Source organism: Alexandromys fortis, unplaced genomic scaffold, assembly GCF_014885135.2.
Source record: "Alexandromys fortis isolate MF-2015 unplaced genomic scaffold, M_Fortis_MF-2015_v1.1 scaffold_56, whole genome shotgun sequence".
NCBI classification, from domain to species: Eukaryota; Metazoa; Chordata; class Mammalia; order Rodentia; family Cricetidae; genus Alexandromys; species Alexandromys fortis.
The window spans coordinates 4938785-4964951 of record NW_026067935.1 but is presented as its reverse complement, the minus strand read 5'-3'; the positions used below and the strand labels follow the sequence as shown (position 1 = coordinate 4964951).

Genomic DNA, 26167 nt, shown 5'->3' with positions numbered 1-26167 from the left:
GTTTAGGAGAGATGGTCACCACAGAGCTGGTTTGTCTTCTTCACTCTGTTGGCTTATGTGTCCTAACGTAGGCAGCAACAGTGCATTTCCTGGGAAAAGTCAAGTCTGATGGATTCCCGGAAGTGTCCCCTACTGGATCTTATGCCCTCTGCAAATCCAGTCTTGCAGCCAGACTGTGGCTGTCCCTAGCTGTGGGGCTGAACGTCCTGTGGAGAACAGAATCCTGTGTATTGGGGGTAAAGTTCATCCTCCCTCTTGGTTACTGAGTCAGGCCTGAGATGTGGAATCTAATCCTGTATCAATTGTTCTAGAAGTGTTTTTTCTCATGGGTCGGCTTTGAACAGGCCTGTTTATTAAGGACCACTGGTCCGTGTAATTCATCAGCTAAGGAAAAAAAATAATCAAATGGCTTTCTTTCAAAATAGCAGGATTTTAAAAGGTGGTTATTTAATCACAGGCTACTCAGGAGTGGGACAAATAAACCTAATAGACCATTTTATTTCATGGGTAATGCCACCTGGGGCACAACAGACTCTCTCTCTCTCTCTGTGTTTCTGTGGTGATAGGTATCAATTTCTACCTATCCATTATCTTCTTACTTTTAATGTGACTTCCTACTCCCTCTCCCTCCTGCCTCCCTTCCTTCCCTTCCATCCTCCTCTCTCTCACTCTCTCCCTTCCTTCAGTAAGGGATACCAGCTCTTGGTTCAAAGCCTAAGACAGCCTGAGTCTTGAAGGTGCAGCCAGGCTTTTCTGTTCCCAAGAGCTTGCAATCAGAACCAGTCTGCCTCCGAGTAAGATCTCTGGATGAAAGATCCACTCTGTTCTGGGTGTAGACACAGAGGCACGTGGGGCTGGAGCTGAGAGAATAGCCCATCTGATAGCAAGAGGCACACAACAGAAAGCAAGGTGGGAAGATTACAATAAACCACGTCTTGGTGGGGGCTGGGGAGATTGCAGCCTTTGCTCCACAAGCGCGATGAGTTCAAATCCTCTGCATCTTTGTAAAAAGCCAGGCAACTGCTCATTGTCTACAACATTGACAGGTGGAGACAGGTGGATCCCAGGAGCACGCTGGCCAGCTAGACTTGTCAAAACAGTGGGCTCTGGCTCAGTGAGGGATGGAGAGTCATGAGGACGACACCGGGCATTCTGCTCTTGTTTCTCACGTATGGACATAGCTGTGCCCTTCCACTCATGCATAGACACTTCATCCATACCCACTACCCCACCCCCACCCCAGTGAAACCCCGAGTTCAGCATCTACAACCTACGTGACCCTGAGTACTCTAGCAACACAAAATTTTACATTTTTATTGTCTTGTAAAACCCAATTTCTGTCAGTTTATAAAAGCAAGAAGCTAAACTGATGATTTCCCAAACTCGGGATAGTGTGTCATTATTTTTGTTCTTTCTAGAACGCACCTCTCTCTCGGCAGAGAGACTTTTCAATTTACCCTGCACAATAAGGATGGGAAGGATCCATGGGGGGGGGCGTATTAACCCTGGACTGGCATCCTTTGTTTTCTAGTTGGGAAATAGGTTGGCCAGAATGTATAAGAATCATTCTGTTGCAACACGTACACACACCAGAGCCTGGCGAACAGCAAACAACTGACTGTGATTGTCATTGGGGTTTTGTGTATGTGGAATACACCAAGGGAGTGGATCTTACTATGGGGGTTTTAAAAATGATTCCACAATGTATAATTTGACTGGAACACTACACCACACAACTCAAATGCATACAGCTTCCATTTGTCAATCACACTCAATGAATCTCAGAAAGAAATGCTTTGCCATTAGGGTTCAAAAGTGGAGAATAGTTGGGAGAGAAAGTTCTGTAAGAAGGGGCAAGGAAGAGAGCCTAGATGTTAAGCACTTGCTCCCCACAAACTTATATAAATGCCAGGAGGGTGTGGAGACCAATTTGTAATTCCACCTCAGAAGGCAGAGACAGGATGCCCAGAGCAGACTGTCTAGAAAGACTGCATGTACTGGGGAACCTTTTCTCTGACTGAGAGTCCCCACCTCTGTGAACAAGATGTACGAGACATCAAGGATGCTTCTTTACATCAACCTTGGGCCTCTACATGAGTGCGTACACACACAAAGAAGAAAAAAATTTGTGCACCCCCCTCTATCTCTGAAAAAAAAAGAGCAAGAATAGGGAATCCCAGACAAGATAGATAAAATCAGAAATAACACGTTGTGTTGGACCAGCGGGAGAGTTAGGAGTGTGTCTGTCTTCTCATGCCAGACCGTACAGAGACATAAATCCAGCCCTGCCTCCTCAAAATCTCTCCTCCCTCCATGCCACACCTCACCCTGGGTCTTGGGCACCGGATTAAATAACCCGACCTTTTATCAGCACTTTCTTTTTTTATATATTTATTTATTAAAGATTTCTGTCTCTTCCCCTCCGCCTCCCCCAGTCAAGTCCCCCTCCCTCGTCAGCCCAAAGAGCAATCAGGGTTCCCTGCCCTGTGGGAAGTCCAAGGACCACCCACCTCCATCCAGGTCTAGTAAGGTGAGCATCCAAATTGCCTAAGCTCCCACAAAGCCAATACGTGCAGTAGGATCAAAAACCCATTGCCATTGTTCTTGAGTTCTCAATAGTCCTCCTTGTCCGCTATGTTCAGTGAGACCGGTTTTATCCCGGGCTTTTTTCAGACCCAGGCCAGCTGGCCTTGGTGAGTTCCCAATAGAACATCCCCATTGTCTCAGTGTGTGGGTGCACCCCTCGCGGTCCTGAGTTCCTTGCTCATGCTCTCTCTCCTTCTGCTCCTGTTTTGGACCTTGAGATTTCAGTCCGGTGCTCCAATGTGGGTCTCTGTCTCTGTCTCCTTTCATCGCCTGATGAAGGTTAATATTCAGGAGGATGCCTATATGTTTTTCTTTGGGTTCTCCTTCTTAATTAGCTTCTCTAAGATCACGAATTATAGGCTCAATGTCCTTTGTTTATGGCTAGAAACCAAATATGAGTGAATACATCCCATGTTCCTCTATTTGGGTCTGGCTTACCTCACTCAGGATAGTGTTTTCTATTTCCATCCATTTGCCTGCAAACTTCAAGAAATCCTTGTTTTTTACTGCTGAGTAGTACTCTAATATGTATATATTCCATACTTCCTTCATCCATTCTTCAATTGAAGGGCATCTAGGTTTCAAGGGAACTAAAACTCTCTCAGTAGTTAGCATCCTGGTGCTCCGTATGCAATGCAAGAATGGACAATACCAGGTGCAGTTCTACGTCACCATGAGATGCTTGTTGAAATGTCATTTCCATCCACCTCTCCAGCAAGGCTCGGGACACTGAGGGAGAGGGGACAGAAAGCCTGTAAGTGCTGAGGATGGGAAAGAAAGATACTGTTTTCTGGACATGATGTGGATGTTGAACACGCGAGCGCACAGCAGCTGTGAGCTCACACAGCAGCTTTCCCGCATAATATCTGCACAGGATCAAACCAGTTAAACATTCCAACATAAAGTGGGGTGGGGCTGCAGAAGTCACAGCTTCAGCTGAGGTACTATTGATGATTGATGGCTGCTGCTGTGTGTGTACGCGCGTGTGTGTGCGTGTGTGTGCGTGTGTCTGTGTGCATGTGTGTGTGTGTGGTCATTTTTGGGGACAAAGGTGGCCACATGCCCCAGTGGATGACCTCATGCCCATGCATGCAATAATTGGACTCAGGGGTTTAAAGAATATTAAAAAGGAGGATGCAAAGTTTGGAGGATGCTGTAATGAGGAGTCTTGGAGGGAATCATTGGAAGGAGAATTGAGGGTGGGTAGGATTCAGATACATTGTTTCAATGTGGAATTTTCAAAGAATAAATAATAGAAAAATAACTGCTAACAAACATTCCTTGAAGACCTTGAAAGGTAGAGGGGAATGGGTTGTGGTTCTGTGAGCACTGTGGGGCCCAACTTTAAATCATGGCTCCCAGTACTGGGGGGACTGATTTCCAGAAAGAAGTTTAGTGGGGCTGCCTAAATGCTCCATATTACATCACAAGAACATTTTCTACTGTGGATATAATAAACGCATGTATTTTTGAATATACAGAAACTGGAAAAATGGAAATGGAAAAAATACCATTACTGACTTTGCATTAAAAAAACACATTTGTTTTGAATTTTCTAGAATAGTTGCAATTTCCCATACATCCTACTCATGGTTTCCATATATTAGCATCTTACATAATCATATGGCAATAATCAGAAGACATTTACCTTGGTGCATTAATATCAACTAAATGACACATTTAAAAATTTTATTTTTGTACATATGTCTTTTTGTGTATGCAGTGTGGGTGTAGTACCTGTAAAGGCCAGAAAGGGAGTAAGACCTCCTAAAGCCAGAGTTAGCTGTGAGCCAGGGGACAAGGATGCTGAGGGTTCTTACTAGCTGAGTCATCTCTTCAGCCCCTAAATGACACCATGTCATACAAGGAGAAACATGGATATAGTCACGGTAACACTTATTCATACTTTAGAGTCCACCCACACTGTATTTAGTAGTCCAGGTCCTGTATTATATTACAGTTTTTCTACTCCTACTTTTGGTGGTAACTAGCCCCAAGCTTTCCCCAGTCTTTGAAGGTTTTTAAGTTATGAATGGTTAGCTCCTAACTTTTTGGACTCTTTCCTAGTGATTCACCTTTGTTGGTCTTTCTCTTGGTTCTAGTCATCCTGCTCCCCCTTCCTCATCACTGGGATGACAGGCTCACCCCGCATGATTCCTGGCTGCTGGGATCTGAATTCAGGTCCATACGCTCATGCAACAGCCAGCATTGTCACCCATTGGTCCTTCTCTCTAGTCCCATCACCTGGTGTTTGGTGCCTACTAGGCAATGGGAGTCAACAAATGAACAGGAATCAGAGATGATGAACATATCTTGATTTCACGGTGTTTCATCTTTCAGTATATTCAAATGAAAGCTGAAGGTTGGAAGAGTTAGAGAAAGATGGGCAGGAGAAAGTGAGACTGTAAAAGACCTGATAGTCTACCATTTGCTTTCAATATTTCAGTTTAACAGCAGCAGCCGAGGCATCAACAAACAACAACAACAACAACAACAACAACAGGAAACACCCACACAATAGACTCAGAGGGAGGATGCCAAAGGGCATCAAACATTTGTAACTTCACTTTCCCCACTGAAGTCTCATGCATTGAGCCAATGGATTTTGGTGTCAAACCCTGATGATTAATCCCCAGATTGCAGCCCCATAACACTGTGATGAACGGCGCCATGGTCGATGGGATAGGCAGAGCCTGCAATGTTTTTTCTTATAAAATCAGCCCAGTAGGGAAATAATAGCAGCGGCTCACATATATAAATAAAAGCGCCTTTCTCGCTGACAATTGGAATTGTTATGTATATTCGAGTTCTTTGCATTTTATCTTCATTAGGGTAATGATCGGTTTCAGCATCACTCACTACACAGAAAACGATGTATTTTCTACCCCATGTAGCATTTAGGGTACACTTTGTGAGCCAAAGACTAAATCAATCCATCCCAAAGGGTTTTAGCTCTGTTCTGCTTACAAAACTGAAATTAAACTCTGTTCAAAAAGTATTTCTTACTTGCCTGGTTCAGTATCGTGAAGGTTTGAGTGTGAGATTTCCCCACAGGCTCAGTTGGGTTAACACGTTGTCTAGGAAGGTTCTGGAACCTTTGGGACTGGCCCCTAGCAGAAGTAGGTCACTGGGGGTGGAGGGTTGCTGGTTCAGATCCTAATCCACCCACATGTGAACAGGCCCCATGCAGGCTCTCAGTGCGCAGATCAACAGACGCTGTTGCCATGCTACCCCTGCCACGATGCCTGTTCCCGGTGACTCTGTGCCCTAAAATGAACCGCTCTCCTTTACACCGGTTGTGTCAGGAATTTTGACACTTTGACGTAAAAATAACCAATCAAAGCATACATTTGTGACTGTGGGGGTGGGGGAGGAGACAGGCACAGAGAGGCAGACATAGACACAGAGGCAGACAGACAGACAGACAGAATGAGGGAGAGAATGCATTCCATTAAGCGTGTATAATTTACCCCTTGAATCATAAGGTAGTCATGGGGTTTAATTTTATATTCTATATTTAAATGTCTTAAAGTCCTACAGTCTTTCATTGCATACTTAAAGTTAATAGTCTAAATTTTCTTTCTCTTGAGTAATAAATTGTCTTTGACCTTGCGTGTTCCATGCATGTATACAACGAAACAGAATCATAACCACTTTCATTTCACACTCCTGCTCTCTCCAAATTCACCGCCAAGAAGCCCCCTCCAAAGTTCATGTCGTCTTCCCCCACCAACAGCCACCGAGGGCAGCTAGCATTGTGTATGTGTGTGCATGGGACCATCTACAGGAGCATGGGAGTTTTACCAGTGGTCACACCCCCAAAGAATTGATTCTTCCCCCAGCTGCCACCAACTGCCCAAAGCTCCTCAGTAAGGGACAGGGCCTGGAGAGCACCCCTCTCTGTGGTGCTGGAATTTAGGCTGGTGATCCTGTATGGGTCTTCTGCAGGTAACCACAGCTGCTGTGATCTCACGAGTACAACATCCACGTCATGTTCAGATGACAGCGTTTTACAGCTCTCCTCCCCCATCCTCTGACTCTGACATCTTTATGCCCCTCTTCCAAGATGTTTCCTGAGCCTCAGTAGTGAAAAGAGGCTGAGTGTTCAGCCCTAAATGGGGCATATCTTTATCAGTCCCATCACCAAGTTTCTTTCTTAAGTAACTTTACTTTAGATTTTACTAGACCCTGAAACTTTTTCTCACGTTTACAATGTTTATCAACAGATACACACAAAAGGAGATGAGAAGGAAGAAGAGGAAGAGTAGGGTAAGGATAAGGAGGACGAGGAGGAGAAAGATTCAAATGACTAAAGAAAATATTCCTAGGGGCTGAAGAGATGGCTCAGAGGTTAAGAGCACTGACTGCTTGCTCTTCCAGAGGTCCTGAGTTCAATTTCCAGCAACCACATGGTGGCTCACAACCATCTGTAATGAGATCTGGTGCCCTCTTCTGGCCAGCAAGCATACAGACAGACAGAACACTGTATATATAGTAAATAAATAAATCTTTAAAAAATATTCCTAAGTCAAAGATAAGGACAAGACACTTGTCAACAGGATGGTGACAGGTTAAGGACGAGATGATCCTGGAGCCTCCAGAAGGCAGGAACCAGGCAGTGGCTCTGCCATATTTGTCAATGCCCTCATGCCCAGGGTTGGTGAGCTGCACACCAGCCTTGTGGGCGCTTGGCTGAAAAGTGCACTTTGTATATGGAAACTGAAGTGTGCTACACTGACTGCCTTCCTTTCTTCTCACTTTTGTGACTTTTAGGAGAGCCAAAAATGTTGTGAAGAGTTGAATGGTATTATGCAAACTGGTCTTGGGTCACATTCTACACTGTAACTGTCTATGGAGTTTGGCTCCAAAACACTTCAATAGACTTCAAAGGGCTTCCATTTAACTCATTCTAGTCTAGTTTTGTTTCCTATAAAGGTTCCATGAGGTAGATAATGACTTCTTAGAAATAAATCAGAGTCTTGAGTTTCCAGATGGGGCCATTGGTTGGGGTTTGCTAGCTGAACTTTGAACTCTTCCCATCAGACATCTGCCCCGTGTGTGTGTGTGTGTGTGTGTGTGTGTGTGTGTGTTCCCATTTAAAAAACTGTTCTGAAGTTTTTTTCTTAGAGTTTCAGTATGATCTTAACTTTAAGGGAGAGGGTCTTCCAAATGCATCTTACTCTGTTCTCCAGAGATGAGAAGGACCCCAGTAGCATGATGGGATGCTAAGAAAGTTAGTTGTTTCCCACTGATGCTGTGGGCCAAACTTTGTAAGCTTAGATCTGTGTGTCTGCTTGGGAATATCCTGTATTCTCTGAGCCCTGCCTGTGGAGGTTAAATATGTTTAGCTTTTGATGTCTTTTATAGTATTAAGCCTCTTTTTAATTTTGTTTTTTCCTGCCTCACTAGACGCAAATGCTCTGCAAGGTCCTTCTACCTGGAAGCCTTGGCTGCACTGAACGGGGGAGAAGGGAGCTTCACAGTAAAAATAAAACCAAGGCAGAAGTGACAGCCATCTATGTGATACCCCCGCCGCCAAGGGGAGAGGAAGCACACAGATGGTTGTAGAACTTGTGAAATTTGGTTGGAGCTCATTCCTACAGAAAGCTCATGTGGTTTAGCACCAAATCTTCAGGTTTAACGGGTACCTTTCTGTAAATCCTCCTTGGTTAGACTGTGTGTGTGTGTGTATGTGTGTGTGAGTGTGTAAGTGTGTGTGTGTGTGTGTGTGTGTAACTTCCGAGATTCTTCACAGGGATTGTCCTTGGTGGGTTTGCTATAATGAGTCCTGAAAACAAGATGGTTTCCAAAGCCATTTCCCTACATTGCTGGTCTTTTATGGACAAGTCTTTTGAATTTTTCTTTCTCTGATTTGCAGATTTCCTCTTGTTCATTTTACTCTACCCCATCTCCATGCCTTTATTTCTTTTCCTTTTTGGTTTTTTCAAGACAGGGCTTCTCTGCGTAGCCTCAGCTGTCCTGGAACTCCTGTTGTAGACCAGGCTGGTCTCGAACTCAGAGATTTGCCTGCCTCTGCCTCTCCTGTGCTAGGAGCCTTTCTTATCTTAGCTTGCTCTCTCCCTGGAGGTCATTTTTTCTGCCTGAGAAACTGCACAATGTGGAAGCTTGTGCTAAAAACAATCATTAGACATTTGAAGCTGTTAATTTAAATAGACGTTGTGTTGAAATATGAAAGTCATTTCTTCATTTGCGTCACATCCCGTGTGCTCAGCATATACCTGTAGGCAATGATTATTGGTTGACCATGGCACCATTCACTTCCAGTCTCACACAGGCCCTGACCAGGATTCCTTTCGGTGCTGGGGATTTTTTTTCTTCCCAATGACAGCACTGACTTGAGCCATTTCTGGTGCCACGTTGTTCTGCTCACAGCGCTTACATAATCTAGTTCTGGTTTCTCATCACAGGCTCCCATCATCCGCATTGAGTCTTGACATGGGCCATCTGCCACACAACCCAGAGTTCCATTGGGCTGAGCAGAGCAATCCCTCGGTTTGATTGTTTTTTTTTTTCTTTTCTTTTCTTTTTCTTTCCAAAGTGTGTGAGATTAAATTCGCAGGCCCCCAAGTCTATCTTGGTTTCTCTGAAGTCTGCATTATTATTATCTTTTCAAATCCTCTTAGCTCTTGGCTGCCTCACTGATGGCTGCCTCGCTCTGTGAACCAGCTGCCGCTGTTCTATGTTGTTCTATTACAGCTATTGATCAGTGAGTGCATGGCCTCCACTCTTCAGCTCTCCGTGCTCCATCTTCCAAGAAAAGCCTCTTCCTCCCGTGGGCGTGGTTTCAGAAGTTGTCGGAGGTTATCGCTAGGAGGTCTCAGGCCTTTCCCTTGAGGCTCTGGGCTTCCGCACTCAGGGAACCAAAGCTTTTGAAGCAAAATGCAGTAACTCCACAGTGGCTTTCTCATGCCTTTTGAAAATCTGAGAGCCATTCTTTTTATTGGCAGCTATTCACACGCGTTAAAATCTCTCTGCATCAAGAAATCCAACTTGCGGTTTTCTCCTGATACCAACAGGCACATGAGTTATCAGTAGGGCATTTATTGAAAGAATTAAATATTGCATTTTGGCACGCCTTTGTCTCTTTCTGGGACTCCACTCTTCCCCTTCAACGAGTAAAATTTCTAATTTTATTCAAGTCCATTTTAAAAATTTCATATTATTCTTAAAATTTTGATGGGAATGATTTTAGTCATCCACCAACTGACCCTACTGGTTCAAACCCCTCCATTCCATGGCTAAAAGGAAGGCTATTTTAAAAACAGTTCTGCCTAGTGAAAATGTAGTTATTTCTCTGTCGAATGTCATCTCTGGAGTTTGGGGATTTTTTAATACTAATAAGGCACCGACTGCTCCCCAGATGTCTCCTCGCCCCCCATATTCCTTTGTTCTTTTGTAGATGTGGGGTGACTTCTTCCATGTCCATCATCAATGCTTCTGATTCGACTTGTGGAGAAATGCGATCACCCTTTTGTCCTTTATATCGGTGTTCCTTTTCAGGAGACTAGAAACACCATATCCTCCCTGAGAAGAAGATTCTTCAGAAGCCTCATTTCGTCCTGAATTCTAATTTCAAAAGCCAGCATTTATTAAGGACGATGGATATGTTTGGTACTGGCATTTAGACACACGTTTATTTATTGCCTCCCCCCCCCCACTTTGTGATTTGAGGTGCAAGTGGCCCATATGCAAAAAGAATTACTTAAAACAAGTTCCTGACATCCCCCTCTCTGACAAATGAGATTCTGAAAGATGAAGAAGGGGATAAAGTCCGATACAGTGAGACTACAGATGCTGTATACAGACTTCCTCGAGCAAGAAGCAGGAAGAGACATGTGCTGTGAGCACAGGTGTCAGGTGGACCAAATGGAATTGCAGGGTCCCTGGATAAACCTAAAATCCTCATAAATAAGGATTTACTTATGTGTGTGTATGTGTGTATATGTGTATATGTGTGTGAATATTTGTGAGTGTGTATTTATGTATGTGTGTATGTGTGTGTGAGTGTGTGAATAAGTGTGTGTATGTGCAGGTGCCTGCTGAGCTTAGAAAAGAATGTCAGACTCCTGGAGCTGGAGCTACATACAGCTGTGAACTGAACTCTGGTCTATTGTAAGAGCAGCAAACTCTTATTCTCCAAGTCATCTCTCCAACCCCTTAAGACTATTCAGTGGACCAAAGGAAACTTAGTGAAGTAAACAGAGAGCTATTAGAAAAATAAACAGGAAGGCATTTGTCTTAGTTCTATTCTATTGCTGTGAAGAGACACCATGACCAAAGCAGCTTTAAAAAAAAAAAAAAGAAGCAATTTATTGGGGTCTCGCTCACAGTTTCAGGGTGGAGGCTATGACCATGACCATTATGGTGGATAGCCTGGTAGCAGGTAGGCAGACATGGTGCTTGAGCAGTTCTGAGAGTGCCCATCCTGACCTGCAGACAGCAGGCAGAGAAGGGAGCTGGAGAGGGAGAGGGAGGGAAAAGGGAGAGGCAGAGGTGTGGCTGGCATGGGCTTCTGAAACCTTGAGACTCACCCCCAGTGACAAACCTCCTTTAACAAGACCACACCTCCTAATCCTTTTGAAACAATCCACCAACTGGAAACCAAACATATTCAAATATAAGAGCCTATCAGGGCCACACTTATTCAAACCACCACAGTATGGAAAAGCAGAATTAAGTAATGCCTGTCCATCCATTTGGACATCCATTTTTTATTGTTACATCTTATTTTTTGGGGGGGGTGTTAGGGATATTTGCATAACAAGTTTCCAATCAGCCATCACTCTCGCAGAAGCCAAAGGAATCCTAACACTCCCTCCCCTTTCTCTACTTGATTTTCCACATTGGCATCACTTGTCGGTATGGAACCATATCCCTTCAGCACGATTTAGTTCAAAGCATGGAAACTATTGATGTGCAATTAATTGCTATTCATGGTGGGATGAAACAGAAGCCAATATGATTGAGTCAATTGTTGCTGGGGGCTGGAGATTTCCTTTCCATTTAATAAAACGTGATAAATATGATTTTAGTACAAGCTTAGAAACCCTGATGAAGCCTTTAGTTTTCATTTTTTTTTCAGCATTTCCAGAACACTATCTGTTGTGAACAAGAGCTGAGAGGAGAACTGTCATGGAGCCACCAGACACACACTCAGCCAAGGTTTCATTTGCACAGGAAGAAGATACGCTTGCCTCTGCTATCTCTGGAGTGTTGGCTCCAGGGTCCCCAGGGATCAAAGTCTTCAGGTTCCTTAGCTAAAATGACATTGTATTTGCATATAACCCTCTTGTTATATGCAATCCTCTTGTATACTTTATTATACTTACTTATGTGTGTGTGTGCGCGCGTTCATATAGACTTGTACGTGTAAGTGCAGGAGCCGGAAGGGGGAAACAACATAACGTGTACTGCTCTTTCACTCTCCACTTTATGACACCTATGGCAGGGGCTCTTGCTGAACTTGGAGCTGGCCTGCCTGCCAACAACCCCCGTGATCCTCCTGTGTCTGCCTTCCTTAACACTGGAGTTATAGGTGCCTGTGTGACCACACACTGGGCTTTTTATGTGGGTGATTTGTCCTCGTGCTTATGCAGCAAACACTTTACTCCTGGCGATCCCCAAGATCATCCTGCATCTTAAATAATCACCATATTACTTTTGAATTTAATGCATTGCAATTGCCCTGCAGGGGGCTGGTTTTTTTTTTATGAAATGACAAGAAAAATGATCTGTGTGTGTTCAGTACAGATGCAGTATTTTAAAAACTACTTTTATTGAGCCGGGCGGTGGTGGCACACGCCTTTAATCCCAGCACTTGGGAGGCAGAGGCAGGCGGATCTCCGTGAGTTCGAGACCAGCCTGGTCTATAAGAGCCAGTTCCAGGATAGGCTCCAAAACCACAGAGAAACCCTGTCTCGAAAAACAAAACAAAACCAAACCAAAACAAAAAAACTACTTTTATTAATTACAACATATTTGAACTGCATCACTCCCTGCTTCTCTTCCTAACTCCTCCCAGATGCATCCTACTCCCTCCCAACTTCACATCTCCTTTTCTCTACTCCATATTAACCCACTGAGTGATTTGTGTTGCTCATAAACTCACAGGCATTGGGCTATCCACTGGAGCATGGTCAACCTAGTACCAGCCACACCTTTGAAGAAAATCCCCTCTCGCATCAACTGTCCATACTCCTCAGCGAGGGGTGAGGGATGGTGAGGCCCTCCCCACTCCATGATGGAGTGTTGACCAGCTTGGTTTTGTGCAGGGAAACACAGCTGTTCGTTAGAAATCTTCCCAGCTCCTTATACTGTGAGGCCAAGCTGAGACTTCTGAGCCAACCTGCTAGCCCGCCCTACAGGTTTCTGATACATGGATGGGAGTCAAGACCCTGAACTTGTATCTCTAAAAGGTCCTGAGTGGTTCTGATGTTGTTGCCCCGGGGACTACCCTTTAACAACCGCTGGACAGAGAGGCCCTTGCAGAGATCAGAGGGGTCCCATTTGTGGGTTTCACATGACAGAGACTGCTGTGATTTGGGCTTGAAATGTCCCCCACAGGTTTGCATGTTGGAATAATGTTCAAAGGTGGGGCTGAGAAGTGATTGAACTCTGAGGGTTCTAATCAATGGTGTTTGGAGGTGGGGGAAACTAGGAGGTTGGGGCTTGTTGAGGGAGTTGGTCATTTGGGATGCCGCTTTGGAGGGTATTTCTTTTCCATGGTCCCTTCCTGTGTTTGTTTCCTGGCTGCCAAGGAAGTGAGCAGGTGTGCTCCATCATCCATGGTCCCTGTAACCATGGGCCAAAAGCTCTGAAAATGTGAACCAAAGTAAGTCCATTTTCTTTTTAAGTTGCCAGATATTTTGTTTTAGTACTAAAGGGGTGACCGACATAAATATGGCCATTAGTGATGCTGACCAAATCAGGTCAGATCTGGACTTGATGCAGGAAGACCCATGGCTTAATCTTTTCAGCTTTTTTGTCTGAAAGCTGCAAGCTAAGAGCAGATCCAATGTTTTCAAGTGGTTACATCAGGAAGATTCCGCCAATATATCTGTTGTCTGAGTGACAAGAGCCTTGTTGCCTCCCACTCTGATCTTTCCCCTGACTTCACTTCTATATTTTAATAGACTTCAATATCATATGAATTAGTGGGAAATGAGCATAAAAAGGAAGGAAGCTGTAAATTTGCTTTAAAAAATCATTAAATCGCACACTTAAAATAAATGGATTTTTTTTAGTATGGAAATTATGCTTCAATAAAGCTGTTGAAAAGGTTTGGCCAACTGTGATGGTTGTTTTGTGACTTGATATTTGTCATAGCTCTTGTAATGTTGATCTTAATAGTAGTGAGTTTTATTACAGATGAGTCAGACTCCAGGGTAGCCATGAAGGGGGAACACTCTGTTCCCTAAAAATCAAGTCACATGTATTGGATTTCTCAGTGGGGGTTTACTGGTCATCATTGAGTTGACTGGCAGTTGGACAGTTGACTGGGGACAAATATGGAGAGAGTGTGTGGTTCTGAATGTTCTCTGGGATATCCGAGGGTTGTGCTCCCGGAAGGGGATGAGTTTCACAAAGCGCTATTGTGAAAGCTACAAAGATTTGTGCAGCTGAGCCATAGAACCTGTGCAAAACTCGCTTTCTATATTCTGGGATGTCATGGCCGAGTGTGAGATAGGGAAAGGCCCACTGGCTTTGGGAAAGGGCCACGTCTTCTATTGAGAGGAGAGAAAATAGGTTCCGTCTGCTTGGTTCTGCAATCTACTGTGACCCATTAAATTCCCAGTGGCCAACTGGGAATTAGTTGTGTTGGGGAGTCACCCGAAAGTGTGGAATACATAGAATGGGATGGAAGGGTGCAGAAATTATCCATCACACACCATTGGGTACTCACGTTGTTGACAGTAGCTACTCCTCACTTCTGCCACATAGGGAAGTTGACCTATGCAAAGACAGACGGGGGTTAGTCATAGATGAGTGTGTGTGTGTGTGTGTGTGTGTGTGTGTGTGTGTGTGTGTGTAGATGGTGCAGAAGTGTGACATGGGGGATGGTAAGCATTACTGTGCTGATTGATTTTTGTCAATTTGGCAATCTAGAGTCTCCTGAGAAGAGGGAACCTCAGCTGAAGATCTGCCTCTGCTAAATTGGCCTTTGAGTGAGTCTATGAGACATTTTCTTGATTAATGACTGATGTAGGAGGGCCCACCACTATGGTCGAGGCCATCATGGTGGGGGGGGGGGCGGACAGGCTGATCTGTATAAGAAAAGTTACTGAGTAAGCCATGGTATCTGTGGTGGCTTGAGTAAGAAGGGCCCTCATAGACTCTTATATTTTAATATTTAGTCACCAGGGAGAGGCAGTATTTTCAAAAATTAGAAGGATTAGGAGGAAGTGTGGTTTTATTGGAGAAAGTGTGTCATGGAGGGGTGGCTTTGAGATTTCAAAAGCCCATGCCACGCCTCAGTCCTTCTGTCTATGGAGCAGGATGTAGTTCTTGGCTATTGCTTCAGCACCAAGTATGCCACCATGCTCCCTGCTATGATGATGATGGACCAAACCTCTGAAACTGTAAGCCAGCCCCCAATTAACTGCTTTCTTTTATAATAGTTGTCTTGGTCATGGTGTCTCTTCTCAGTCATGGACCAGTGACTAAGGCAGGGAACAAGCCAACAAGCAAGGTTCTTTCTGGTTACTGCCTCAAGCTCCTGCCATGGCTTCTCTCAGTGATGGCTTGTAAATTGTAACCCAAATCAACCCTTTCCTTCCCAAGTTATTTTTGGTCATGGTGTTCATCACAGCGAGAAAAGAATCAAACTAAGACAACTATATAACAGGCATAACATGAACACACCCTTACTTTAAATTAAAATGAAGTGTCTAGCTGGTTTTTATTTGTGGCTATGGGATGAACAACTGTGACTCCACTGAACATTTTGTCTCTATAATAAAGCCTCCCAAATAATAACAAAATAAATCAACAAGTAAAAAAAAATATTTTTCACTCCTGCATCATGGAAACTTATTCTGGTAAGCAGAAACAACAGTGAACCAGCCCAGCCATGACAAGCCTGTCTCTCAAAAGTCATTCTTGGGGTGCAGAGGTGGGCCCAGGGAGACCCTATGCAGCACAGGGCCTTCTCAGGAGGAGACAGCATTTGAAAGTTATGGAAACTGGTTTAGGAAAGAGCTCAGCAGATCTGCACTGGCAGCACCTTCAGTATTTGCTGGGAGCAAGGTCACACGTGTGCAGTGAAAGGGAACTGCCTGGAGCTAGATAGGCAGAAAGGACTGTAGTGTCACACAGATGGGGAGGAGTGAGGCGGAACTTCCTGGGGTGGAAGCTTCTTGGTGGTCCTCTGGAGTATCCAACAGAGACCTTGGGAAGATCACAGTCTGTAACCGAGGCAAATGGTGCTCAGAGAGGCAACGCCAGATCCACTTAACACCATCAAGCAGTTCACCAGGCGTTCCTTTTGTCTTTTATTTTTTTTTTAACTTTAGTAATCATACAAAACGGTGTTTTTTTTGTATATTTTCAGGAGTCTTGTAGATATAAACTCAGTTTTAGATTCACTAGTTTGAGTTATTCTGGTCAAAATGTCCTTTGGGAAACATTCAACCCGTGCCCACCTTCTTAAGTGGCAGACAGGTTCTGTGTTAAAGAGTCAAGGAAGCCAATATGGATATGGTTCAAATTCATCTCTTTCCAGAACCTTCCTGTTCTTCCTGGGTCCCATTTCACATTCCTTCCCCCAAATTTTGAGAGCTCCTTTAATCATTTGATCTTGGATTACCTTTGTCCTCAGTGTCCCCTCCCCCCTCTTTATGAGTCCTTGAGCTCTCTCCAGATCACCGTCAATTCCATCTTTCTTACCTTTATTCTGCTCTCTTCTCTGTCTGTGAATGTTGGGTTCATATAAATGACGACTTTAGGGGGCTGGAGAGATGGCTCAGTGGTGAGGAGCCCTTTCTGTTCTCAAAGAGGACCCAAGCTTGTTTCCCTACATCCGTGTCCAACAGCTCACAACCACCCATGACTCCAACTCTAAGGGACCTGGCTCCTCTGGCCTTTGTGGCCACAGTACTCACATACACATACCCTGCCCCATCCACATAATAAAAACAGTAACTCTTAAAAGATTCGATGACTTACTTTATAACCATTAATCAAACGAAACCGAATTTTCTCTGCTTCTGAGTCTACATATGTGTTCCTCCCTGATCAATTGATTCTGTTTCCCCTTAATTTCAAGACCTCACTGTTATCTCTCACACTTTTCCCGATCGCACGCATCTCCCTCAAGCTTTACCCCTCCCTGATATCCTACCTCTTTCTTGCCCCTCTCCACTGCTTCCTAAATAGCCATCTTGTCCTCTTCCCCAACCCCCATCTCCAGTTCCTCCCTCTCTGAGCAGACCAGACCATCTAAGTCCTGTTCCGTTTTGAGCCTACTGTGACCCTAGATGTACCGTTCATAGCCCGAGCCAACACGTGTCTTCTTTGATGTCCCATCCACCAGACACACCCAATCTCTATTACCAAACAACACAGCATGTTCACAATTTTTTTATTTTTAGAGCAAGACAAATTCCATTGGAAAAGATACTGGGGTTATTAGAGGACCTTAGGTATCTCTGAAAAAAAAAAGAGCATTCTCCCCAAACAAAATTTTATGTCTGCCCCTCCACACTTTGTGAATTTCACTTTACTGGATCTTCCTCACATCAAACACATAGATAAGGGTGTCTTTTTCAAACTTGACGAAATACATGGAAGGTTTGGTGGGAACTTGGTAAACGATTTTGCCCGTCTTTATGGTTCCGTCGCTTTTGCTGTGATGCACGCATTTGCCTATCATGAAATCTCTGCCTACTTCCGACGTCACTTCTACTGGAGGACTCTCTGGCATGATGTGGAGGTTGCCTTCAATGTAGTCATGCAGGAGGTGGTAAATGTACAAGACCGGATCTTTGTCATAGGTAACGTAGAACCAGGTCTTCATGATCGGCACCTCTTTTAGGACCACCCCTCTCCACTCATCCTTAGAGCCATTTGTGCCCTCGAATTCATGTGTCACTGTTCTGCCAACTATGCTGTTTGTGAGGTGGGTGTCTGTCACCTGAGAAAAAGACTCTTTATTAGGCAGGATCTTCAGTTGTAAAATCCTTTCATCGTGGTGAAGCTCCAATCCGTAGACACAATCAATCCCATTGTACTTCAACAAATAGAGGGGGGGATTTGTCGGCAGTTGGTCTAGAACGATGGCGTCCCACTGGGTGACTGGCTCATCGCCTTCTTTCCATCCATGAGAAATTCTGTGGCCAACAATGTTCTCCAGGACCTCTAAAGGTCTGCCCGGTTTTTGCTTCTGGAGAGATGACCCGTCCCTCTTCTGGAGAGGTGGCCAGCCTCTCATACTCAGAGGCATCTCAATCATGGCTGCAGACCTAGTGCGGTAGGCCACAGCACTACTGATCCACTGTCTTGTGGCTATCTTTCTGTGCTTGGGCTTCATAGCTGCCCACTCTCTGGGTTGGAAGAACTCGTCTGTTTAAACCAGATGCAAAGTCGTCACCTCCACCATGAGTGCCTGCAAGAAGGGGAAGATATGAGGCCAAGGCTCTTTTCTGGGAGAACTCTGGGGCAGATGACGCAGGCAGCGCTAAACAGGTTTGGATATCTAAATGTAATTTTGTCATGAGAAGTTAATAGGAAAATCAGCAAATGATTCTCTACAGCTCAGTTTAACAGACTCAGAGACACATTTCTACTGCCCAGAGGCAATTCTCCTCTGCTAAGAAACCTACTCCCTGAACTGACAAAGTCAATGAGGGGAGGAGGTACGCCTGTCCACAAAGTGAGTAAGCAAATCGAAACAGAATGGCAAAGAAGCCAGAAGGATGGTCACACCTCTCCTTCACCCTCAAGCCATGAGCTAGGTGGCTGCACCCACAAACACCTGCCCAAAGTCATGGCACTCCTGTCCACTGGCTCTCTGTATTGTGTCTCCTGATCCAGACCCAGGTTTATTACATAGAGCCATTCCGTGTTTTCCATTACAGAAGTGAGTACCGCGAGACCCACTGCTACAAGAGGACTCGTTAGTCTAGGCAACAGCAGCCATTTAGAAATAATTAGTGTCTTCTAAAACACATATGGACAAAGGAGCTTTGGCATTTTAGTGGAATGATGTACTTAATACTGTTAGCAAAGATTATAAACTCGGAAGATTGGCTGGCCTAGACAATCCCTATAGCTATCAAACATGGGAGCCAGTAACAACATACAAGGTAGACCCCCAGGAGGTTTGAAGGAAAACTCTTAACTTTCTGGGACTACAGAGGTCCTAGTTGCTTCATAAACATACTTACCAAAAGAAAATGTCCTAGTTGTCCAGATTCCGTCTTCTGGAAACGTTCAGGCGCCAAAAGGCTGTTGAACAACCGCGGGGCTCAGGAGCTGAACCGGCCTCCACAGCCGCTGCGAAGATAGTGAACCCACCTTAGTGGAACAGATGCGCAACCCCGCCCACGGCTTTGTGACATCACCAAGGCTCTGCTTGTGTCATAGAATTCCTGATAGGCCGGTTTCTTCCCTAGTTACCCACAGAAGCGTCCAGCATCTAGGTCCTAAAAAGCTGCGCATACAGCCGTCTGGAGACCCAAAATAAAGTCCCCACTCAACTTTTTGATTACTTGTGCCACACTCTTGCCCAAGCAACTCACTCCCTGTATCTTTTTTTTTCTTCTGAAAAAAAAAAAAGTCTCCAGTTTCTGAGTCACCAATTCACTTGCAGGTTTTTTTCCCCATCTCTCCCTTGGTTATCTTTAAGCCGTTCTTCGTATCAGAAATGTTGCCAGCTTCACTGAGGCAACCCACTGGATAACACACCAAAATTAGCTTTATCAAAACCCATAATTAGAGGAGGGCCATTTTTATTCAAACAAAGCTGGAATTTGACAGGATTAAATACCTTGTCTTGAAGTCAACGGCAATCATGAATTATGGATCCTTTGCAAAGAGCGAGGAAAAATTAGGTCCTGGGCCTGCTTCCAAAGTCGGGGTAAACTTGTGACAAATCCGATATCGACCAGGCATATTTTAAATGCCTTTAAAATTTGCCAGCACTTCTAGTTACGAGGAATTTATTAGATCAAACACAGTAAAACAGGGTGAAATAGATGAGGTAATTTCATTTTTGAAATATGGGCAGACAATACTGGATATAGGTAAATATGAAATTTACTTGCAAATTACAGAGGGCACTTTAATGGTTCATGTCACATAGTTCTTCAGAACTTCAAAATGATCCTTCCCGGCCTCATCCCCCATCCCTGTCCATCCTCTCCCTCTTCCCAAATAATTTCCTTCTATTTTCATGTCTTACATATACATATTTTCAGAGCTTACCGACTGATGGCAGCTTTGTAAGTCTGTCCACTTCTTTTCTTCATTCTATTTCTTTTCTAAGCGTGTTTCTAACCCTCATACTTCGAGTCTTACTCTTCCTCTGCCCTTATGTGGTCTCCTGCCACTGTGACTTCCACCATGTGCTTGACCTCAATATGGTTTTCACTCAAATGACATTTTTTCCTCATTCCCCTCTTCATCTTCCTCCTCCCGGCACCTGCTGAGATTGACAACCCTGGCGATTTTTTTTAAGGCTAATGAAATTGACCTGGAGAGTATACGTGCACTCATGTGCACACACACACACACACACACACACACACACACACACACACACTCCATGAGAGAAAGAGAGAGTTTTCAAAAGATGAAACACAAAGAGCCAATAATTACAGGAAAAATCTGCTCATCATAGCCTCCAACTTGGGGAGGAAAGAGTTTATCCCACTTTCCGCTTTCAGGTACCAATCTGTTACTGAGGGAAACTCAAGGCAGGAACTCGGGAGTGCTGCTTACTGACTTGCAACCCATGACTCTCTCAGCTTCCTTTCCTTTTCCTGCACCCCAGGGCCACCTGCCTAGGGCTTGACGCTACCCATAGTGAGCTAGACCCTCCCACATGGACCATCGTAATATGTAATTCCTCACAGATGTGACCAGAGGCTAATGGGATAGAGGCAACTCTTCATTTGAGGGTCTTGCTTCTCGGGTGTCTCTAGATTGCATCACGTCGGCAATAGAAACCAACCAGGATCTCTGAACATCCGTGTTGATTGCCACACTAGATACTACTCACAATAAACAAGCCATGGGGTAACCTTAGCAGCCAATCACTGGATGAATGGTTAAAGAAAATGTGGTATATACACAATAGTGTATTTTTTCATCTATGGGTAACAATGAAGTGTTTTATTCTCAGAAAATGGATGGAACAAGAAAGTATATTGTCAAATAAAACAAGCCAAATTCAAAAAGACATTTGTGAAATTTGAGGTTTAGTAAAGGACATTAAATAAAAGTGGGTATTTAAGAAGAGAAAGGGGTCCAGTGAGATTAGTGTTCAGGTGGACAAGGAGGGTAATGGGGAGGACAGAGAGGATCAAAGTACAGTAGGAACTGGTGCAAAAATGTCACAACAAAGCCAATTAATTTCTACATTTAATGTACATTAATATACAGGAATGGAATCTAAATGATGGTTTTGATTAAATTAGAGGTCTATAGTTCCGAGATTCTCTAAATTACATTTGTATTTTTCTTCCCACCAATGGCTGTTGCTACTTTGAACTTGTTACAGATGGCAGGATACGGCAAGGTGGTTCAGTCTGTGTATGCCATTAACCTTCTGGAACTCACATCACTCAGTGAGCTTCTAGGTTACCATAGGGAGGGTAGCTAGAGATCTTAAAGGAACATGAGGTAGGAAGAATAATGCTCCCACTGCTACACATGTCCAAATCTTCACCTTTAGCTGTGGTCTGAGTGTGTTTCCCCAAAAGCAATTTTCTGAAGCTCAATCCCCAGTGGAACTGTATTTGGGAGAAAGTGATTAGCCCGAGAAGGCTTTGACCGGAAAAACCAATTAATGCTGCTATCGTGGGAAAAGTTTAATTATGAAAGGGAGTTTGGTTTCCTTTCATGTCTCTTTAGCCCATTGGATGCCTTCTGCGATGACAACACCCAACAAGAATGTCTTCCTCTATTGATGGTCCCTTGATCTAGGACTCCCAGGCTCCTGAACCAGGAAATCATGCAAGATCTGCTTCACTATAGACTAGCCAATCTATGTTATTCTGTTTTTATCAAGACAACATGGGTGAAAATGCCTTCGAATAGTGAGCTACCAGCTCACAGGGCAAGGACAAGCGGATTGGGTTGTTATTGCTGACTGGAGATGAGATGGACTCAGTGTTATCATGTGGGCTCTAAGTGAGAGAGGGTAGCAGGGAGGAGGAGGTCATAGAGGTGTAGCCTGGGAGAGACTTACCCATTCCCTGTTGGCCTTGGAGATAAAAGGGGCCAGTGAATAAAGGAAAAGTCAATGAAACAACAGAGCTATCTGAGGCTCTCCAGGAAGAGCTCCAGACATCACTTTTAGCCTTTTCAGAATCCTCACTTTCAAGGGTGTAAAAGAAAACTATCGCTCTAATCTAATAAGTCTGTGGTCATTTGATACAGCAATAACAGACAGCTAACACAGTATAAAGGTGTGAACGCAGGTGGAGGGCCTAGAAAGAAACCTGATCTTGGAAGACCCTTGGCCTCCAAGGATTGGAGATGTTCTCCTTCTACCCAATGACACTGGAGTGCCCATCTCTACAGATAAGGGCATCCCAATATGTCCAGATCCTTCAAAAGCATGCCTGCCAGTCTGGCCTGGAGAAAAAAAAAATTCCTTTTACTCAATTAGACAAATCCAGAAAAAACAAACCACCACCAAAAAAGTTATGAAAGTTAAACAACCATTGGACCCACTGTGGAGATATTTCATTTGCATTTTATTAAATAAAGTTTGCCTGAAGATCAGAAAGTTGCAGCTGTTTTACTCTCTGAACTTCAGGCAAGCTTTATTTATTAAAATACAAATGAAGTATCACTACAACTCACAGCCTATACGCAGGCCAAGTCAGGCTAAACTCTAGCAGGGCACTTGCCTGCGGAAAGAAAAAAGGTGGAAAAGACCAGGGCTGCCGACCTTTTTGACAAATCATAAAAATTAAAAATCAGAATCGCTGCCATGCCACGACCACACCCAAAGTTAGAAGCAGATGAGGAAAACCAGTTCCCTGATGGTGAAGCCAAGAGAATACAACCGGATACAGTTGTCAGAAACAAGAGAAGGGATTTTAAGCGTCTGTCCTAAAGGCGGCATTCAAGAATCAACGAGACACTCCCCAAACAAAGGAAAATAAGCAGCGTCAGTGAAACTGGAGAAACAAGAGAGAAGCAAATAGGAATTACTGGTTACAAGCAGAAAGAGTGGGGGATTAAAGTAAGCGTGTCCAGGCAAGTTCAACAATGAAGTAGAAACAGGAGAGAGGGAAGAAGGGGTTGGAGAGATGGCACAGTGGCTCAGAACACTGGCTGGTTTTGCAGAGGATTGGGGTTCAGTTCCCAGCACCAATGGGTCTGATGGCTTCTTTGGGCACCGTACTCACACATGGTGCATTTGAGTGTATGTGCACGTGCGTGTGTGCGCCCACATGCACTCACACATACATAATTTAAATCTTTAAAAGAATAAGAAATAAGGAGCCAGGTATGGTGGTCACTCCTTTAATCCCAGCACTCAGAAGCAGCTTTATCTTTGTGAATTCAATGCCTGCCTGGTCTAGATAGTGAGTTCCAGTACAGTTGTAGCTACACAGTGAAGCCCTGGGTCTAAACCAAACAAAAAAGAAAGAATATTATATTTGTTTCTGGTAAAGTAGACATTAGAGTAAATATTTCTACATAGAAATATCACATAGTACTGAGAGGATTGATGGACTAGGATGAGACCTCAGTCCTTCATAGCGCTTACCAATCACAGCCTCTACACAAAGCAAGAACAGATAAAATTGAAAAGAAAAACAGGGAATCTACAATTAAAGTTGGGGATATCAATCAGTGCATCAACGATAGAAGTAGGCAGGAAACCAACTTGGGTGTGGACTCCACCAGCCAGGGTCACCGACTGACACTTCTCAGAAGCACCGGGATGTTCTCCTTTTTTTCAAGAACCCATGGACTACTCAGCAAGATGGACAGACTCTCAGGGATGGCAGAACACAGTGTGACAAACACCAAAGAAAGGATGTCTTGTAGAATATGTTTATCTATTTATATAGGTTTCATGTAGCCCAGGCTGGCCTCAAACTCACTATGTCGCTGAGGATGATCTTGAACTCCTGATCCTCCTGCCTCTACCTCCTGGTGCTGGGATTGCAGGCATATACCTACCACACCTGGCTTATGTGGTTCCGGGAGAGGGCGTGGCTTTGTGTGTGCTAGGTGAGCACCCTGTCCTCTAAGCTGCATCTCCAGCCCCTCAGGATGTGCTCTGCTAATACACCAAAGTCAAAGTAGAAGTCATTAAGAGAAGGCAATGGGCCATTTCCAAATCCATAAACATTACATTACACACCCATGAACAATACATATGTAAAGAAGGAACTAAAATAAAATATGCAACATTGGAAAAAGAAGAGAAAACATCAACATTTGTGGGACATAGTTGGAAAGGTTCTAAGAAGGAGCTTTATTTACCACAATAATTCTTTTATTAGAAACAAACAGTGCTCTCGGGCCAGGAACCCAAGTTCTTATCTACACTAGAAAACAAGAAAAGAGTTAGCTCCATGAGAGAAAATAATCTTAAAAATGATCCCCAAAGCAATAACATTAAAGATAAGAAACCAATGAAAAAAAAAGTCAACTAAATGCAACCAGTATTTTTTTTTAAGTAAGGAATGATATTCTGTGGCTTTGGTTAGACCAAGACTGAGAAATATAAAGTCCATTCTGTTTGATGATTTATGAAAGAAATGATGTGTTTTAGACTTCATGAAGAACATAGAACCTAGCACCACAGACAAAAAAGTTTTTTAAAATTATTCATCATTAAAATATCTTTTAATGCCAGTGTTTACTCAACTTGTCACTGCTATAATCTGTTTAATATCAAAAAAGATTCCCAGCATTGCCATATGGAAATTATGCAATGTTGAAATGGAAACAAAGCATTGTATTCCCAACACAGACCCTGGTTGAGAAAAATTATTGTTTTTATCATAAGAAAACTAGCTTGGGTGGCACACGAGCTCCATGCCTTTTCTATTTTCTTGGGTCGTCATCCCATCTTAGAACCATCTCTTCACACAGCACCTCAATTACGTCGTATTTTCCTTCAAAAATCCAAACGGAACTGTCTGCCATACTGCTGGGCTTGCCAGGCTGCTTTGGAGGTCCTGGACCATCAGACACAGTGAAGGTCCTTCTTGTCAACCATCTCAATTGACCAGTAGCGTCAATTTAGAAGAAAGAGGAGAAACAGAAACCAAAGAAGACAAGAAAAGCTGATGTGGTCTGGAGAAGTTTTGCTCACAGTCCAGGCTGGCTTTGGATCTGTCATCTTCCTGCCTTAAGTGTACGCCACTGGCCCAGCATCTTATCTGTTATTGTAAGTGACTCAGCTGTAACCCCTCATTGGCCAGTCTCATTCAACATCAAAATCAGCAGCAGCAACCACACCCTGAGGTGGAGTATGTCCTTCAGCTCCTCTGCCATGACATTTACCTTAGATTCAGTGGTCCTCCTTCTCCTTAGGTTCTATGACTGGGAGCGATTTGAGCCAACCATTTCTTAACCTGATTCTGGTACTATGAGAAGAAGAAGAAGAAGAAGAAGAAGAAGAAGAAGAAGAAGAAGAAGAAGAAGAAGAAGAAGAAGAAGAAGAAGAAGAAGAAGAAGAAGAAAAGTAGAAGGGTCCCAACATCAAGATTTGAACTTTGATGGTCTTGGGAGAAGGCATACTTGCAGTTTAAGTGTGAGCACCTGAATTTATCCCCAAGTAAATAATGAGTAGGCTTTGTCCTGCGTGGTAGAGACAGGAGGTCCCCAGAGCAAGGTGGCTGGTATGACTAGTCATACCGATGAACTCTGGGTTTGACTGGGAGACTGCTTCAATGAATCCAGGGGAAGGGTAAACAGATGAGTCCCTACATTATACATCATGCACTCGTGCATGCATAGACTCACACAAACACGCATATACACAGGTACACTTACACCCACATAGATGCTTATGCACGTAAATATGCAAACCTGATGTGTACACACGCACACATGCACTCACTCATAAGGAAAGTGGAACACAACAAAACCCTTTGGACTTCAAAGATACCTCCAAGGATTGCCCTCATTGTGGCTGCATATTCCGTGAGGTGGGCATCTAAACAAGTGTTTCTTCCCACCCCCATAGAGGCCAACATACAAACCCCTGCCTTGGATTTGCATCACCAGCTTCTATGATCTGTTGAGGAGTCTTCCTCACTCTCTAACATCCTCTGCTCTTCTGTTTCAGGAATCTTGAGCAGGGACTCAGCTGAGTTGAGCCTCATTCCCAACCTTGGATCTAAGATAATGTTCAACTGCCATA

The 26167-nt window shown here is 43.9% G+C and overlaps 1 protein-coding gene across 1 annotated transcript; it reads right to left on the bottom strand.

Annotated features, from left to right (window-relative positions):
• Positions 1-17323: 17323 nt before the first annotated feature.
• On the bottom strand, positions 17324-18133 carry LOC126504358 (spindlin-2-like). Its single transcript, XM_050146654.1, has one exon. It carries the CDS (start codon positions 18131-18133, stop codon positions 17324-17326), a length of 810 nt encoding a protein of 269 aa, XP_050002611.1.
• Between the last annotated feature and the right edge of the window lie 8034 nt (positions 18134-26167).